We start from the raw sequence: 17,853 nt of genomic DNA, 5'->3' as shown, positions 1-17,853 counted from the left end.
TCATTCTTTGGCATGTACCTGTCCAGCGTTGCCAACACCATTTGTTTAAGAGACCATATTCACCCCACTGTATATTCTTGCCTCCATGTCATAGGTTAGTTGACATACAGGTGTGGGTTTGCTCTGGGCTTTAATTCAGTGACACCCTCAGGGACTCCAGGCCGGGTCACAGGATGTTGGTTTCCTGTGCAGAAGCCCAAACTCTGGGGATTTTTGAATTCTTAGGGCTATTTTTAATGATTCTTCTGCCTTATAAACTTGCAGTTCTTTCTTAATCACATTCAGAGCAGCCGCCTTCAGTGGCTGCCTCCTCTTCTGCTATGGGCCAGGACACTCGATAACCCGTTCACTGGAACTGGGGTAGAATAAAAGTTAATAGGCTGAGAGTGCGGGTCCAGATGTGTCTCACACTCTGAGTCATCTGCGTCTCTCCAGGTGAAACACACAGTGGTGCTGCTAGCTGTTCGGGAGCACGGACTTGGCCAGGTGCCCCGAGTGCGGTGCTGCAGACTTGCAGATGGGTGTTGCGCTCAGGCACAGGGCTGTCAGGGGCGCTGCTCTGAACGCACAGCCAGCGCCCTCTTCCCTGTGCACAGGCTGCTGTTCCTGAAGCTGACAGCTCAGAACCCGAGAGAGAGGTTCGCCTTCTGCTCTGTGAAGGGCTGCGAGAGAATCAGGATCAAAGCTCTGATCCCCAAGGATGCGGGCGTCAGCGACTGCTCGGCCACGGCCTACCCCCGCTTCGCGGAGAGGGCCACCGTGGACGTGCCGATGCCCAGGAAGCTGGTCGGTGCTCAGCTGGTGAGCGGCCGTCCCGGTTCCTCTCGGGACACCTGCTCAGCACAGCGTACTTCCGGGGCGGGGGCGGGGGCCGGGGGAGACGACCAGGTGTCTGGTCACCTCCTCAGACCTAACGGCCGCGCCGGATGTGTTTGTTTTCCAGAAGACACAGGACCACTTCTTGGAGGTGAAGATGGAGAGTTTTGGGCAGCGGTTCTTCCACCTGCTGAGCGACTTTGCGTACATCGAGGTAAGGGATCTCAGCCCCTGCGCAGACTGGCTGTGCTCTCAGGGCCGTCGTCACAAATGGCCGCAAGCCGGGTGGCTTAAAACAACGGAAGTGTACCCCCTCGCAGTCTGGAGGCCAGGAGTCCAAAATCGAGGTGTCGGCAGGGTCGGTTCCCTCTGGAGGCTGAGAGAGAGAAGCTGTTTGGGCTTCTTCTAGCTTCCGGGGCTGCTGGCAACCCTTGACCTCCCTTGACTTGTAGACACGTCCCTCCAGCCTCTGTCTCTGACTTCACGCAGACCCTCCCCTGGCTGGCTGAGTCTTGCATCTCCCCTGCCTCTTCTGAGGACACCAGTCACTGGGTTAGGACCCACCCTAAATCCAAGGTGGCCTCATCTCGAGACCCTTGACTTGATTACATCTTCAAAGATCCTATGTCCAAATACGGCCCCTTCCATAGGTTCCAGGGGGCCATATCTTTTTGGGGAGAGGGCACTATGTGGCTCACTGCAGAGGCCTCCGAGGACCTGTCTTAAGTGGGCTGCAGAGGCACCTCTGTGTTCAGGGTCTGCGTGGGGACAGTAGACGGGAGACCGCGGGCCCCACTGCCTTCAGGCCCCTCACCCTGTGTGGCCCTGGTCCCCAGGTAGACGGGAAGAAGTACCCCAGCCTGGAGGACGGCATCCAGGTGCTGGTGATTGACGGGAGCCGAGGGCACGTGCTGAGCCACACGGGCTTCAGGAACTCCGTCCTGCAGGGCGTCCCATGGCAGGTCTTCAGTTACGTGGCGGACATCCCTGACAAGTGAGTCCATGCCTCTGCGTCGGCACTGCTGGGGACACCACAGGCCCCGGCCTGGCCCCGGCCCAGGGGCCTTCATCATAGTCTGGCCTGTGAAAACTTAGTATGCAGCCGGCCCCTGGGTTGTGGGTGCTGGGCCGGGAACGGCCCTGCCTGGTGACTGTCCCGTTGGAGCCAGGGCCTTGTGAATGTAGGTCAGGTCCAGGCAGACGGCTACCCAGTTAAAATGAGAAGCCTGCCCTGACCCGTGTCCCAGGCCTGGACACTCCCTCTGGTGACCTCATCCCCTCCCATACTTCTAATGCGATCCAAATGCAGCTGGCCTCCGAGCTCTTCCAGCCCAGACCTCCACTGAACCAGACATTCCTGCCCAAGTGCTAGTTGGAGGGCGCCACCCAGAGGCCCCCTGCGGAACTGAGTTCTCAGCTTTTGTTTCTTACTCCCCAGACCAGCCGCTCTCCGCTCTCCGGGGCGGTCTAAGTGGGTGGCCGGCCACCGGCCCTTCAGGCAGCTAGATCAGGGCCCGGGTGTCATGTCTGACTCTCCTCTCTGTCACGGCGCCACGCTCTGGGACCGCGTCCTGTCACTCCACGGGCACTGTCGCTCTGCCTCCAGTTCCTCCACGTGTCCTCTCCGTCCGGGCCTTCCCACCCTGTCCACGGGGGAAGGTGGAGGCAGCTGCTCACACCACAAACGTCAAGGATGGTTTCTAGGAGCCGCCCTGCTCCCCACCTGTGGCAGACTCCGTGCTGGCAGGTGCAGGGGCTTAGAGGACCCCACCCCAGGCAGAGAGGGTTACCCAAAGTGTGCAGGCAGGCTTCCGGGGCCCGCTGTGGGGGCTGGGACAGATGAGAAGTGCTGTCTCCGTGTCCTGCTCCCATGAGCTAACCCCGATCCCCATCCAGAGGGCACGACCTTCACGTGCGTCCACCCAGTAGCAGGGCTTTGCTGGGCCGAAGGGACTTTGGCTCTCCTCTGAACGGAACGATGGGGACAGTCTCCTGGGGCAGAGCCTGCATCTGCAGCTGAGGGGGTGTGTGGGCAGCCCCTGGCCCCCCGGCTCTCCTCCCCAGACTCCAGCCTCTCCTCGCGGCCGTTCTGACTGCGCACAGCCTCCCATCTCAGGAGCGTGTCTTCCGCTCCCAACGGGACACTGCGCAGGCAGCAGCAGGTTCCAGGATCCGACGCAGACTTTCCAGTCTGGCCTGCGGTCTGTGCTCACGAGGTCCCTTTGAGATGTGAACGGGACGCTCCACTGGGCTTCTGCCCTGTTTCTATTCCTGGGGGGTGTTCACTTCCTCTCGTCTGGCCAGCACGAGTCCGCGTCTGCCACCACGGGGCCGATTTCACAGCACTGTGGCTGAGCACTGCCAGGGCAGGCGAGGGGGACATCTTGCTCCCAAGCAGGGCTTTTGCAGGTTGGGACCTGCAGGCTGCCCTGCCAAGCACACCTCCCTCTGGCAGGCCCTGTCAGATACGTAATAGCTATTTGCCTCAGTTTCCCCACTTGTAAAACGGAGCGGTGATGTGGCCTTAACCTGACCAGAGAGGGAAGCGGCTGGCACGTGGGGTGTTAACCCTCCCTCAGGACGTGGCCGTCACCGCGTTTCCGCTCGGCCTGTGCAGACAGCGCGGAGAGCTCTCCAGTTAGGAAGTGCGCGGCGAGGTCCTCGCGTGCCCGCCTGCCCGGATGGCACACGCTTGGACCCACTCTGCCCTCTCTGGGGACAGACCCGTAAAAGCACTGAGGCGAGCGGGCGCCACGTGTGGGAGAGGTGTCGGACAGCGTGTGGGCAGAGCCAGCGGCGCCGCACGGAGAGGTTGCCCCCTCCTGCACCCGTGGCCGGGCCTCTGGTCCCACCGTGCAGGCCGCCCCTGCCCACCAGCCCTCGGTCCAGGTCACTGTCTCGCCCTCTAAGCACGCCCCTCTCGCTCAGTTCCATAGTTCTCATGGCATCGAGGGGAAGGTATGTCTCCAGAGGCCCATGGACTCACGTGCTGGAAAAGCTCGGGGCGGACGAGGGGCTCAGGCTGAAAGGTAAGGGGTTCGGACTGGGGTGGACACGAGTCTAGGTGCTGCCGAGACCAGAACGCTTGCCACCAAACGTGGCTATGGCCTCTGAAGCCGCACAGTGCCAGTGTCCAGGGCGGTCAGGGCAGGGTGCCGCCTGGGGCTGCTGCAGCCCCAGGCTTTCCTCTCACGTATGCCAGACACCGAAGGAACTTGCTAGTTGTTCACCCATCTTGTCAGTAGGTGGCCCTTTCTTCTGCTAAAAGATCAGCAGAAAAGTGGCTTGGCTCGACTTCCCTCCAGTTCTGGCCGCTTGGCCTGGCCGGGGCCCTACCTCTTCCTCACACCCTGGCCGACGTCCAGTGTTTATCCAGCCCGTTGCTGTTCGCAAGCTCACATTTGTTCCTCAGAGGCCATTAGGGAGAGCCCAGAGGTCCGCGTGGCTTGTCCAGGGTCACCCAGCTCCTCCGTAGTGAAGCCCAGCACGGACCCCCAGGGAGGAGGCTGGCTGGAACCAGTGCCTCTGCGTGGCACTCGTCATGCCGTCACAGACTGTGCTCAGAGTCCCCGGGAGGCAGAGAGGAGGGACGGGGCCACTGTACAGATGACAGTGAGAGCGTCCACTGTGGCTGCCACATCACGTTCCGCCTGCACGTTGCTGAACCACTTCACAGCGACCTGGAAGTAGTCACGAGGAAGTAGAATCTGACCGTTAAGTAACTTCGGATTAGAGCTTGCATCCTAATTTTTTTAATCCAAAGGCAGGGTTCTTAGCTGCCATGCCATCCCACATACCAAAAACATCAGAGCTACAGCCCAAAGGGTCTTCAGAAAGGGGCAGGGATTTGTTGGGGGGAGTGGGTCATGGGGTCAGCTCAGAGGTGGCTGAGGCTCCTGGGAGTCCGCTGGGTAAAGCTGAGCCGCCACCCCTGCAGGTGGCTGTGAGGTTCAGCTGAGACCCTCCGTGTCCCATACAAACAATCGTCAGGTACCGTCAGTAGTTGGCACAGAGCACTTCCTGGGGACACAGTCCAGTGCAGCCTGAGAGGGGACGGGAATGGTGATGGGGAGTCTTGGGAGGCGGTGGCATGGAGCCATTTTCTCTGGGGTTTCTGCTCAAGTGACTGATCCCTGCTTTTCAGAAAAAATGGCATTCGTTGGCTTCAAAGGCAGCTTCCGGCCCACCTGGGTGAATCTGAACACCGACGACCACAAGGCTAAAATCTTCCAAGTTGTGCCTATTCCCGTGGTGAGGAAGAGGAAGTTGTGAGGACAGCCGTCATCCCAGTGCCGCCCACATGGACTATGATGGCAGACTCTTGGCATCAGACCAGGGTAGGGTGGCCGGTTCCCCCAGCCTGTCCGGCCGCTGCCTGGGAAGGCCGTGGTCTACATGGGCCCAGGGAAGGGAAGGGAAGGACATCGAGGCCCCTGGTGCCTCCACCTGCCCCACTCAAGTGTCTGCCTGCAGCCCTGGGAGGCGTTGGCCGATGCTGGAGACCTCATCTTCCCTGCGGCCTCTGGGTGCTTCTCTCCCAGTGGTGCCTCTTTGGGGGGGCGGGGGTGTCGGGACCATGCCAGGAGACCTGGGCTGTGCTGGCGGGGTGTGGACTGGGGTGCCGCGTCACTCACAGCCCCCAGCACATACATTAGGGGGCAGACGTGGCCCTAAGGATGTCTCTGTTCCTGTGACCGAGACCAGGGCGGGCGTGTAGCAGAGCGGGTGGGAGTGGTATCGGTTACCCTTGGGGAAGGAGCGTGCCCCACCTTGTCCCAGGTTGAGATCTGACTGGGTGACTTTCAAAGGCCCTTTCAGCTCAGAGATTCCAGAAGAGTCTGTGGCTTCTCACGCTGTGTCAGGAACCCAGCAGTAGGCACACCTGTGATGCTGGGCCCTGGGACCTACAGGGTAGCAGTGGCGGTGCCCAGCTGAAGGGCTTGCAGTCTGGTAGGACAGGTAGTCAGGTGCCTGTGCCTTCTGACGCCAGGCAGCGCAGAGAGCTGTACAGTGGGGGCCAGTGCCAGTCCAGAGGAGGGCACGGTCTTCTTACCTGCTTGGGCGACTTCCCGTAGCGGGAGGCAGCAGGGCCTGCGGGCGGCCTCCACTTGGTTCGAACCACCCGTCGGCCCGCGCACGGGCGTGCACCGCTGCAGTAATTCCATTGGTGCTATCCCGGTTTGGCGGCTGTGCAGGTGCAGCCAGCACACAGCATCGGGCGCCGGACCCTTCTCGGCGAACCACCTTAGCTGCTCGCGGGGCTCGAAGAGCTGCTGGTCCGCCTCAGGCCCCCGCAGCTGCCGCTTAGTGCCCTGCTCTCTCCCTGGCCCTCGGGAGAGGCGAGGAGAGCTCCTGCAAGAGGGGAACACCTGGGTTCTTCTCTCTCGTGCGGCACCAGGGTCACTCCGGTCTCGTGAGGAGCTGCGTCTGCCCCTTTCCTGCCCCATCCACAGTCTCTCCTCCAAGGAGAGCTTTCTCGGCTCCCTCTGCCCACCTGCACCCACGAGACTCCATTATCCCTGTTGAGCCAACTGCCAGAGAGGTTTTCCCACCAAACAGGTCTTTCTGCCGCTAGGCGACAGCAGGGCTCCATCTCTTAAAACATGGCAGCCCCAAAGGCCTGACCCCAGCAGGGACCTCGTCCGGGCAGAGTGGCGGCGGTAGGGAGCTGAGTTAAAATGACCTCATGTTCCACTTGTCTAGAGTTCTGTTGAGTTTTTCAAGCTCTTCTCATGCAAGGGTCTCACACTGTGAACCACTTGGGATGTGATCACTTCAGGTGGCCAGGAATGTTGACTGTCTTTGGCTCGGTTCGTTTCAAAAAGCATCTATTGGAGGATCCTCAGAGCTGCACCTACGTCTTACGTAGGACCTTCTTTCCGAAGCCCTTCACCAAGAGCTGATGTTCAGGCACGTTCTTGGCAGCACAAATTTTCTTACTGCTCAGAAAATTGTCCTCGTTCTTTCTGTGTGTGAGCGTCAAAATGAGCTAGGCTTTTAAGGAAAACAACATGCCCCTGAAATGCTTGTCTTTTTCCTGTTGCCGAAACAGCTGGTCCTCTTTCGGGAATTAGATGTATAGTGTGTTTTGTATGTAAACATTTCTTGTAGGCGTCACCATGAACAAAGATATATTTTTTATTTATTTATTATATATGCACTTGGAGAAGTCTTGTCTGAGAAACGAAGAATTGTCTTGAATGTCATCTTTGGGGATGTCCTGCGGCCGCCTTGCACCAGAGGGCCTGGCTCTGGTGTGGAAAATCTCGCTGTGCCATAGTAAACACGCAAAGGGTGTCATTCCCCTGGCTGCTTCTCTGTCTTCCTTTAAAGTGGGTCTCATTTTAAGCCTGAGAGCTAAGGAAAATAAGATTGATGAAATGCCCTATGGGTCTGCCTCTTTCACTCCCAAGTCCTTCCTTGTCCTGCCCCAAGGGGGCGCCCATAAGAGGAGGTGGAGAGGTCCTGTGGGAGAAGGTGACAGGCAGGTGACTGCTGTAAACACAGCTTGGTACATACGAAGCACGTGGTAACCACAAAGCAGACATCTCTGAGAGCTGTGCGAGAAGTAAAGGGAAAGGGACCCAAACGCAGACGCAGAACGTCAGCAGACGAGAGGAGAGCGAGAGAGTAAGAAGGAACAGAAGCACAAAAGCTCAGAGAACAGCGAAATGGCAGTAACTGCAGACCCATCAGTAATTCCTTTAAATGCTCCAGTCAGTGTACACAGACTGAAAGTAAACGGATGCAAAAAGGTGTTTCACGTAAACGGAAAAGGATAAAAAGCCGGGGTAGCAATACTTATATCAGACAAAACAGACTCTAAAACAAAGGCCATAACAAGAGACAAGGGCATTCCACAGTGATAAAGGGATCAGTCCAGCAAAAGGACGTAAGCCTTGTAAACACCGACACACGTAACGTAGGAGCACCTGCATATATAACGCAAATGCCGATGGACGTAACGGGCACCAAGGGAACGAGCAGCAGTTATGCACTGATAGTAGGGACCTTAATGCCTCACTGACATCAAGGGACAGGTCGTCCAGACAGAGAGAGGAAAGAGAATTACAAGCCACTGTCCCTGGCAAAAATCGTCAACAAAATATTAGGAAACCGAATTCAGCAACATATTGAAAAAGATCATTCACTATGAGCAGGCGGGATTTTTTTCCTGGGATGGAAGTTTGGTTCCACATTTGCAAATCAATTTATGTGATACATTACAGAAACAAAACGGATAAAAACCATAGGATCGTATCAATAGAAGCAGAAAAAGCATTGGACAAAATCCAGCATCCATTCATGACAGAAACTTTCCGCAAAGTGGGGACAGAGGGAGCACACATCGACACGACAGAGTCCATATACGACAAACCCACAACTAACATCCACCAGAAAATCCCTGGTCTCGGCAGACAGCACGGTCAGCCTGCCGTCTCCGCGGCGCAGCCTGGACGGGGCAGCCGTGCCCCTGGCCTTCGCCCTCTCCGGATGAAGCTGCCTGACCGCGCGTGCAGACCCTCAGCTGTGCAGGTATCTGAGGCTGCAGCGCCAAGGAGGTGGGGACAGTGGATGTTCTTGCCTGCAAGGAAGCCAGGTCAGGATGTCACTCTGCCTCTTCCCAGCTGTGACCTTGTGAAGGATTTAACCCTTATGAGCCCTGGTGGTTCATCTAAAACAGCAAACAAAACCCCGCGATAAGTTAACAAGTGTAGAGTGCTGTGTTCGGCGCTTCACGTGGATTCACCATGTAATGCTTACAACCTCTCTGAGGTGGGCGCTCTTATTAGTGCCCCTGGCTCAGGGGCTGCTTAAATCACGTGCCCAGGACATACAGCTCGTAACATCAGGGCTGGGCCGTCCCACTTCAGCACTGTGCCCTAACGGCCCTCACACCAACTAATGCCAACCTCGTGGGCTTACAGAGGGTGAATGAGGTAGCATAGCCCGCTCCATAGATTGTGAGCAACACTGAGCGTCCGTCCGCTAATGCAGTCTGTAAACAGGCGGGCAGGGCCTGCCTGCCCCGGTCACCTCCACCCCCACCTCACCTGCACAGTTCCAGGCATTTGCTGGTGTGCAGCACGTACTTGGCGAGCGAGTGTGCAGACACGTGGTTGTGCAGCGAGCCCGGAGGACAGGAGCAGCTACCTGAGTACAGGTCCTGGCCTTGTAACTTCCTAGTGATGTGACCCTGGGAAAAATGCTTACCTTCTTTGAGCCAGTTTCCCTGTAAGGTGGGGATGATGATATAGTAGCTCTGGCCTCGGGTTGCTGTGCTGATGAAGCCAATTAATACGTGTAGAACAGCACACGCAGATCAGAGTCAAAGAGAAATTCAGAGAAAGAGGTGTCTGCAGATCTTCACAAATACTTGGCAAGCACAGACCGAGTGTTCTTTTAATTAAAACGAGGGCTGAATTGTCCTCAAAGGACGGTGGGGGAGAAGTCAGAGCAGCATGTGGGGAGGCTGAGGCAGGGCCGGTCTCTGCTGCCCCCTAGAGGATACTCCCTTCGCTTTTAATTTGTTTCTCTGTACGGGGACATGGTGATGACAGCGTGGCCACACCCCTTCCCCACCTGAGCCACGGTTTTCCAGAACTTAAGGTGGAGAGAACGGACAGTTCTGCCTCCCTGGACGGGGGTCTTAGGAAGGAGCTCAGCACAAGCCCTGCCCCGATCTGGCTCACCTGTCCCCGGGAGCTGCCCACACCTCCTGGTCAGGGCCGGTGTGAGGCCTACTGGAGGTGGGCAAAAGAAAGTATGCGCCAGTTCTAAAGCTCCATGACATTAAGAATGGAATGGAATTTAAAAAAATAAAACATTCAGAGCTAAGAAAAAAATGAGTGCCGCAAACACGGACACAACACTAAAAATAAGTTAACGATAGAAGACACATTTTTCCAAAATGATGGAGGAAAAAAATGTGAATCTGCAATTAAAAATGACACATCATGTTCTAGGAGGATATTTAAAAAAAATTCCTAAAAAATCAACACTGTGACTTTCCCCAGCAAAATGACTGGGTGTTTGCAATGAGGAAGGATCCCGGGGCAAACTGATGGAAAAAGCAGGTAAAAGGCTGGCCTCAGGCCTCGCCCATGGAGCAGTGGTTATAGCATACATCCTGTCGGCGCACAGACGACACCATGAGCAAAAACTGGGGAGACGGGACGAAGTTCGTGGATTCCCTCACCTTGGCTGGTGGTCCATACACACTAAGTTGTCTTCACTAAAAAAGACAAAGAGGTTTACAGTGTAAAAACCACCAGCACTAAAATCGTCAGCATAAGCATCAAACACCAGAGGGCACGAGGGTGAAGCGAGGCGGAAGGACGTGTCTAAGGTCTCGTGTGTCACAGCTGATAGTCCAAAGATACTGTGGCAATGTGTGAGAGCAAGACATTGCAGCAAAATGCAAAATTAAAAATAAATTTGTGTGTCTATAACATGATGTTTCTCTCGTTCATGAATCTGAATCCGCAGACTGGACAGCTCCTCCCTGCTTCCCATGCCCCTGGGACGTCTTGAAGGCTGGGGCTGGAGGCCTTGGAAGGCTTGGTCGCCACTCACATGTCTGAGCCAGGGCTGGGGACCCGCACAGCTGGGGACCAAGCAGGTGGTGCTGCCGCCTGGTCATCTCTGTGTGGCTTCTCCGGTGTGCTGGCTTTGGGGTGCCAGTTAGGACATGGCTTCAGATCGATGAGATGGGCGAGTGATGTGCCCGTGCAGGCAAGGGGCCGAGATGTGTCGCGAAGGTCGTTAGTACTGCGTGCGCGCGATGCTGAATAGTTCCAGCAGTTGCACCGCCAGCAGTTTGCCCTTCAGATAGAAATGACTTTACCAAAATACCTTGTGACACGTTTAAATGTCCGTCACAGCATTGTGTGTACTGGCAAAAACCTGAAAACCCGAGTGTCCATCAGCAGGGACTGTGCAGGGCAGCTGTGGGTCGACCCTCACCAGCCTGCTCCCCCGGGCCACCTGCGCCCACAGCCTGAGCTACTGGAATCTCCCCCACCCCACCCCAGGCTCCGGGCTGCCAGTGCAAACCAGACTCTCGCACCCGCCCCACTGCAGCTTTCGATCCTTCAGGACACCCCAGATCCCTACACCACCCCATCCCTGTGCCTCTCACCTCTCCAGCCCAGTCGTCCTCGCGGGCCCTTTGCGAGGATCCTTCCTCTGCCTAGACCACTCGGCTCCCCATCTCGGGGACCCCCCCGACCATCCCCACCTCCCTCCCTCCTCCAGCCACCTCTGGCACTGCGCACGCCTCTCACATTTCTAACAGTTGCCATTTTCATCTGCGTGTGGCTAGTATTTGTCTTCCTCGCCAAGTTATTAAGTTTCACGATGGCAGGTGCCATATCTACACTGTCCCTGGCACTTAGCAGTGCCAAGCATGTCACTCAATGAATACTGACAGAGGTGGCTGCACACAAGACAGAGGTGACAGTCTGACACAGGAAGACTAAGTGGAAACAGCAATGGGGCAGCGAGCTGGCGATGCTCCTTCTGTGCGGTCAGGACAGTCGCTCTGCGCTGGGCCATCCAGCTGCAGATGGCAGAAACCCACCCAGCTGCCCCACCTCGAAGCAGGAAACACCTAGCAACAGGGCTTGCTCCAGACATGGCCGGATTCAGAGGCTCAGACGGCACCACCAGGACCTGCTGTCTCCCCGCGTCCCCTCGCTGTTGTCCTGGATCTTCTCTGGCAGCTCCTCTGATGGGCAAGGTGGCTGCAGCAGCCCCGGCCACACATCCGAGACCACCGCTGAGTGGGCTCGGGACACTCACCTGGGGTCATAAGCTCTTCGTCCTGGAGTGGGGTAGCCCAGAGGCTGGGGGACCACAGGGCAAACACCTGCCCAGAGCCCAGAGCTGAGAATGGAGGGACCCAAATCGGGACACAAAGACACTGTGAGGCCAAAACACACACAAGTCACTACAAGCTGGGTCAATGCACATTTTTTTGGAAACATTAACAGCAGCTTCCACTGGGACAAGTAGCGGCAGCAGCGGTTAGGCACAGAACTGCTACTTTATACCCTTTTTAAACAATGACATTTTCTAACCACGTACCTGTGCTATTTTGTTAAAGTCACAATGGAAGGTTTTAAAAATAATTGTAGTTCTTAAAAATGACAGCTGTGCATGAAGTCCACTGCCCTCGCTCAGAGCAGGCCTGACGTGAGCAGCCAGACGTCCGCAGCTAGCGCACCGTGGCAGGGCAGACACGACAGCACAGGTCTAGGTACTCTGTCAAAGAGCGTGTGGGACGGATGACGCCATCGAGCCTTCCGCCAGACTCTGCAGAGGACGCTGCCGAGCCCCGATCTACACCTTTAAATCCGTCACGTTAAATGGAACCCTCGACACCAGCACCACTGTTTCCTAAGTGAGGACACAGAACACCTAACACCTGACAGACAGCAAGAGTCCTCGTTAGTTGATGAGAAGGAGTCAAGTCCAGGAAGTTCACAGGAGATGTCGCAGGGTCTCCAAGTTATATTACACTCTATTCCCTGCATCTTCTGCTCAGACGTGGGGTGACATCTTGGCATCCTGATGGTACATTTAAACACCAGAGCTGCGTGCAGTGGTCCCACGGCGTGTTTTGATTTCATAGTAATGAAAAAGATGTTTGCGGCACAAAGAGCCTGGTCTGTTTAAATCGAGGGTCTTAACGTCTGTCCGACTAGAACCTGGTACCCTTCCAGGGCACAGAAAATAAAAGGTGCAGATGCCACAGACACCAGCTCAGAGCAGGTGCAATGGGGGGGGGGGCGTGACCCCCGCCCCCAGTCTAAATGGGAAAAAGCAGCACAGCCAGGTTTCCATTTAAAGTGATTTTATAGTAAACCTGAATTTGTCAGTGTCCAATGTTAATTACCAAACCTGTCTCCTTACTGGAAGCCTTTCAACATAATTCTCGCACTGACCACAGACTGGTCACGTGACAGACCCTCTCTAGAAGAGACTCGAACTGCATCTGGTGTGCGGTTTCCCGCGCCCGCCCCACCCCCGCGAGCCCTGGCTGAGCTCCATCCCCCGTGCCCCGCGAAGGGGCCGCGGCCACCCCGTTACAGGTCTTCCCGTCGACTCCCGGCGCGGTTATTTTCCTTCGAAGCCCGAGACTTCGCGTCTCCCGTCTTCTTCTTGCCCTTCTCCTGCTTGGTTTTGTTTGTCTCCTGGCCGCCGCCTCCTTTGCCAGGGTACACCTGTCCCTCCAGAGTCACATCGGCACACCTGTCCTGACTGACCAAGAAGTCCTTGATCTCCCAGGCGTAGCCCCCATCGCGAAGCATGAAGATGGCGCGATTGGACCCCACGATGAACCTGGACGGGAGATGCAGTCAGAGTCAGTGCACAGCAGTGAAGGGCTGATGGGGCAGAGACTCTGTGGTGCTTCACCCAGGAAAACAATTCCTTTCAAATTCTGCATGAATACGGAACAAAAACTCCTTGGCAAAGCCCGGCAGCCTGACATCTCACGTCTGAGAGTCCTGGCTGACTGGACTATTTAACTGCTCAGCTCAGGTCAGTGTAGAAGCAGAACTGGCCTCGTGTGGGGAAGTGAGCGCCCACGTTAAGGGAGAGCACTAGTGACACCCCCAGGGCTGCTGCGGGGAGGGGCAAGGGGCAGGCTGCGTTCGAACCCGTTTCACATTCTGAAGTGCCCGGTTTAAGGTTTCTTCTGAGCAAAGGCTTCTGCTGACTAAGGCTGAAAACCGCTGCAGGAGGTGCAGGAAGGCCCGAGCGGTCACCTGCTACTGGACAGATGCCACAACCCCGGAGGGTAACAGCGAGCAGCCCAAGCGCATCCGCACTCAGCACTGGGCAGGTCCCAAGGGGCAAAAAGGAAAAGAATGGGGTCCGGGTGGACCACCCCTGCAGTGCCGCCCCCTGGGTCCGTGCTCGTCTTGGACTAGTCGTCACAGAAACATTCCTTTGTTCCCGAGCGTCTAGTTAAGCTAACGCGGCATTCTGCCAACCTCGACGCTTAAGTTTTCCTTCATTTTTTTTTTTTACTTTTATATCTCCTGAACTAGGACAGTTGAAGACCCTAAGTTTTAGGACTGTTATTGAGGAGGAAAAAGGAAATTTTTAAAATCACATCATAGGCTCATACTGAGCTGTGCAAACCAGACCCCTTCACCTTAAATGGTCTGGCCCACGCTTCATGGACCAGAAAAGCATTCTCCACTAAGCAGAATCTTCTAAAGGAACCACACTGTCAAAGTAACTCATTCAGCCTCCAAAAAGGCTGAGCTCGACAACTTTTTTACTTAGATAAAAGTTAAAGGTAAAAAGATAAATAAAACTTGACGATCAAGTGAGTTATTAAGAAACAACAACAACAACTTACTGGGTTTGACCAATAATGAGATCTAGAGCCTCAGAAAAAGTCCCAGCACAGCCCACGCTGTCCTCAGCAAGGTGGCTGGTGCTTACCTCTGGACGTCGTAGTTGGCATTGAAAAGACTGCCCTGCCAGAGGCTGGTGATTTCCTCCGTCTCCTTCTCTGTGGGGCTTCCCGACACGGTGACAAACATCATGAGAGTCTTCCCTTTCTTCGTCATTTTCAGTATGCTCTCAGGCTTGCCCGGGTCCACCTGCGAGAAGTCGATAGGCGCCGAGGGCCTTTTGTGCTCCGGGAGATCGCCTTCCTCTATGTCGTCATCTTTCTGTCAGGAGAGGAAAAGTGTCAGTCATCAGAAAGCTGCTTTCAAGTGGCAGAGGCAAGAACGTGCGCATGTGACGTCAGGTGCAGGTTTAGGACCCACGTGGTAACAGAAAGGCACAGCCAATTTCCAACTCTATCTGACTTTCAAGCCAAGCCTAGAGTTTCAGGCCATACTTACTTCCTGTCACTCCAGGTCGTCAATCACAGAGAGCCCCCGTGTGATGGGTTTCTAGAGCTCTGTCACTCGCAAAGACTCTACCCACTATGGTAGACAGAAGAAATGGCCACATTCTGGCTCGGTCACATAAGGAAACACTGCACAGCAATGAAGAAGACACATGTAACAAATACTGACACATTAACAAACCTCAAAAATATTATATTGAGTGACAGAAGTGCTAGCAGGGTAGTGGGTGGATTTAGTGATCACCCGGGGAGAAAGTACTGTTTCCTACAAGAAAGCACCCACCCTGTCGCAAATCGCTCCCACTGAGGAAGGGCGCTGGCATTTGTAGACTGTCTGCAAACATCAGCTCATTGAGTCCGCATGGCAACCTGCATGGGGCGTTATCTGGCTTTACGGATAAGGAGGAGGAGGCCCACAGTGATCAAGGGGTAAAGCTGGGTTCAAAGCCTGTCCTTTCCCTGCATCTTGCCGTCCGTTTATGGTCACACAGTCAAGCAACTCCCACGTCCCGTTAGAAGCACAGTTCTCACACGTCTCCCTTCCACCCCATTCCTGCACTTCTAGCTTAATCCAGGTCCTCCTCATTACCTTATTTTGCACTTCTGTTCACCCATGTGTATGGCGGTGTAGTAAAATGGTTAAAAAAGAAAAAGGGCTTTAAAGTGAAATGACTGAATTTGAAAGTCAACTAACTTTCTGTGTGCCTTGGACATGTCACTTGACCTCTCTGTGCCTCAACGTGCTCATCTAGAAACAGGGATAAGCACCGCCCTCATTAGTGTGGTAAGAGGGTTAGTGAGAGACTGCTCAGAGCAGTCCTGATAGCTAATGAGAACACTCAGCACACATTAACTATCGCGTTATCTCTGCCTTCAGACCATCCCCCTGCCCATGCATCCTCTGCTTTGCCAACCAATTAATCTTCCTCAAGTTTAGCCCTAACCATGACATGCCACTATTCAAAAACCTTCAACAGCTGACACATCCACCCCAGGGCATATTCTGAAGCCTTCTCAAAGTATTCTGAAGACAATGCAGTAACCTAGGAGATACTTGACATATATACACTGAAAACAAACAGAAATTCCACTGATGCTATGCTTTCAGCTATAACGAACAGTGACTGCATACAGAAGGGACTCCAAAGAGCAAGTATATGTTTCAGGATGAAATTATGAATGATTAAATACAACACTTCACTGCTGTGACATTCGGATGACACAACTTTTCACACTCATCAAGGACTGCATATTTTATTCTGAAGTCCAAACCCCACAGCATTCAAGGCCTAGCATGACCTGGTTCTCACCATCCTATCTTCTTACTACTTTGCTGCAGACATGATCTGTTCCAGCCAACCTAACCCATTTGTATTAGCATAGCTAACGGTTAGAGCTGCACTGTTCTCGGTCCTTTCCATGTTTTCTCAGTTACCCTTCAGAACTATTTAGGTGGGTGCTATTAACACCTCTATTTTGCAGTCGAGGAAACTAACGTACAGAGAAGTTCTTTACCAGTCAAAATTCACCAGTTTCCGTCTAACTTCAGAGCCAAGGCTATTAGTATTTGCACCGTTCTGCCCAGTTCCCACATGTCCCACCCTCAGATCATGCCGCTGTTGCTAAGGCCCTTCTGGCACCTTCCCTTGCCTATCTAAAAAGGCCCTTTCCTCCCCGAAGTCTTGAAATTCCCACAGCATTTCCTTTCTTTATATAGCACTCAGCACTTCCTACTTTGTATCATGGGGATTTTGGGTTATCTGTTGTTCCTAACGGTTGGATCCCCTGTTCATGTCTGCAGCACCCTCTTTGTCTATCTCAGGACTATTTCCAGGGTAGGATTTCTTCCTGAGATGGTGTTCTCACTTTGGTAGATCAGAAACTTGACTTGCTAGAACCCAGAAGAGATTGAGATCGCAAGGGAGACGGAAAGTGGGGGGATCACACGTAGTTCCCTCTTCGTCAGTGGTCTCCACACATTCAAATCTACCCCCATCTTTCTGTCAGCTGCAGATACTCATGAAAACAAGTCTGCTTTCTTCTAGTCAAATGCATCAGATGGTATTTTACACTCAGATCTGAAAGCGGGGAGAGGGAGAGAGAGGGAGGGGGCGGAGGGTGGGGTGCACTGGAGGGAACCAAAGTAATGAAACGTCAGTGTTGGAAGAAATCATCCAGTAAAATCTCATTTTGCAGATAAGGACGCTGAGAACCTGAAGCCTAGAGTGGACACGTGACTTGCCCAAGGTTACACAAGTAGCACCTAAGTTTCCTCCTCCACTCCAGGAGCTGCATAGATTAACCAGAACAATACGACCACCTTTGGTAGGAAAACAGGCAGCGACGTGTTTTTGGCTAGTGAACTTCGTCTAAAAAGCTTATTACACACTCCTTGTAGTTACACACTCCAGTGCACTGAAGTAACAAACCGGAAAGCGTACTCGCCAAAAGTCGTTCCTCTTTTAAATGAAAAACGTGAGTTCCGTGAGAGCGCCACTAACCTTTGATTACTGCGCCGACCACCCACAAGATAAAGCCACCCACCAAATTACAAAACTCTCAGCAGGGAAATGTACCAGAGCGGGAAGTCGGAAAGACTTCTGATTTGGGAGACGGGAGAACTATTAGATCTGAGATGACCCTCTTGAAAAGTAATCTTCACCATACCCCTCACCAACCACTCATCCGGTTCTTTAGGAATGCAGCGGAAAAAGTCTCCCTCCCCATCTGCAGGGCTCACTGACCACGGGGAACAACGCAGGGGCGACCAGGCCACTGAAAGTGAAGTAGGGCTCACTAGTGAGAGGCTGACCCGTGACAGGAGAGCCCTAAAACGGTGGAAGGGGACACTGGAATGGAGGTCGGCGGCGGGGGTCAGTAGGGCTCGAGCGGGTCAGTAGGACTCATGGCAAGAGCAGAGAGGTTAGGGGGTCGGAAGGCACCGAGACAGAGGGGGTGAGAGGTCAGCGGGAGCGGGGCCAGGGCAGAGCAGAGCCGGAGGGTGTGCGCGCGCCGCGGACCTCCCACTGCTCCAGAAGACGCGCCATGTCCGCATCGTTGTAATCGCGAATATCCTTCTTCTTCTTCGGGGGAGGCGGGGCAGCCTGGCCGGGAGTCCCGGCCGGACTCTCGGCCGCGCGGGCTCGGGGCGGCAGCAG

The 17,853-nt window shown here is 54.6% G+C and overlaps 2 protein-coding genes across 10 annotated transcripts in view; one reads left to right on the top strand and one right to left on the bottom strand.

Annotated features, from left to right (window-relative positions):
- The window catches only part of CEMIP (cell migration inducing hyaluronidase 1), a 164,817-nt gene extending 154,549 nt beyond the window's left edge, over positions 1 to 10,268 (top strand). For 4 of the 9 annotated variants that reach the window (XM_025050068.1, XM_025050071.1, XM_006905318.3 and 1 more), the window contains 5 exons: positions 597 to 801; positions 944 to 1,030; positions 1,653 to 1,810; positions 3,745 to 3,845; positions 4,961 to 5,421. In XM_025050068.1, the coding sequence (XP_024905836.1) occupies positions 597 to 801; positions 944 to 1,030; positions 1,653 to 1,810; positions 3,745 to 3,845; positions 4,961 to 5,088 (679 nt within the window). In that variant the 3' untranslated portion in view covers positions 5,089 to 5,421. Of the gene's footprint in view, positions 1 to 596; positions 802 to 943; positions 1,031 to 1,652; positions 1,811 to 3,744; positions 3,846 to 4,960 lie in introns of those variants that run through there. The other 5 variants (XM_025050075.1, XM_025050067.1, XR_003047659.1 and 2 more) reach the window with 4 other exon arrangements.
- A 1,507-nt stretch (positions 10,269 to 11,775) lies between these two features.
- MESD (mesoderm development LRP chaperone) lies at positions 11,776 to 17,853 on the bottom strand (the record flags this gene model as incomplete). Its single annotated transcript, XM_006905371.3, has 3 exons — positions 11,776 to 13,161; positions 14,278 to 14,510; positions 17,716 to 17,853. Coding segments are annotated over 3 exons (627 nt in total), but the record flags the coding sequence as incomplete, so codon positions are not given.

The sequence above is a fragment of the Pteropus alecto genome, unplaced genomic scaffold (assembly GCF_000325575.1).
Source record: "Pteropus alecto unplaced genomic scaffold, ASM32557v1 scaffold60, whole genome shotgun sequence".
Taxonomy (NCBI): domain Eukaryota; kingdom Metazoa; phylum Chordata; class Mammalia; order Chiroptera; family Pteropodidae; genus Pteropus; species Pteropus alecto.
Note: the sequence above shows the minus strand (reverse complement) of the source record. Positions and strands in the feature narration are given on the sequence as shown.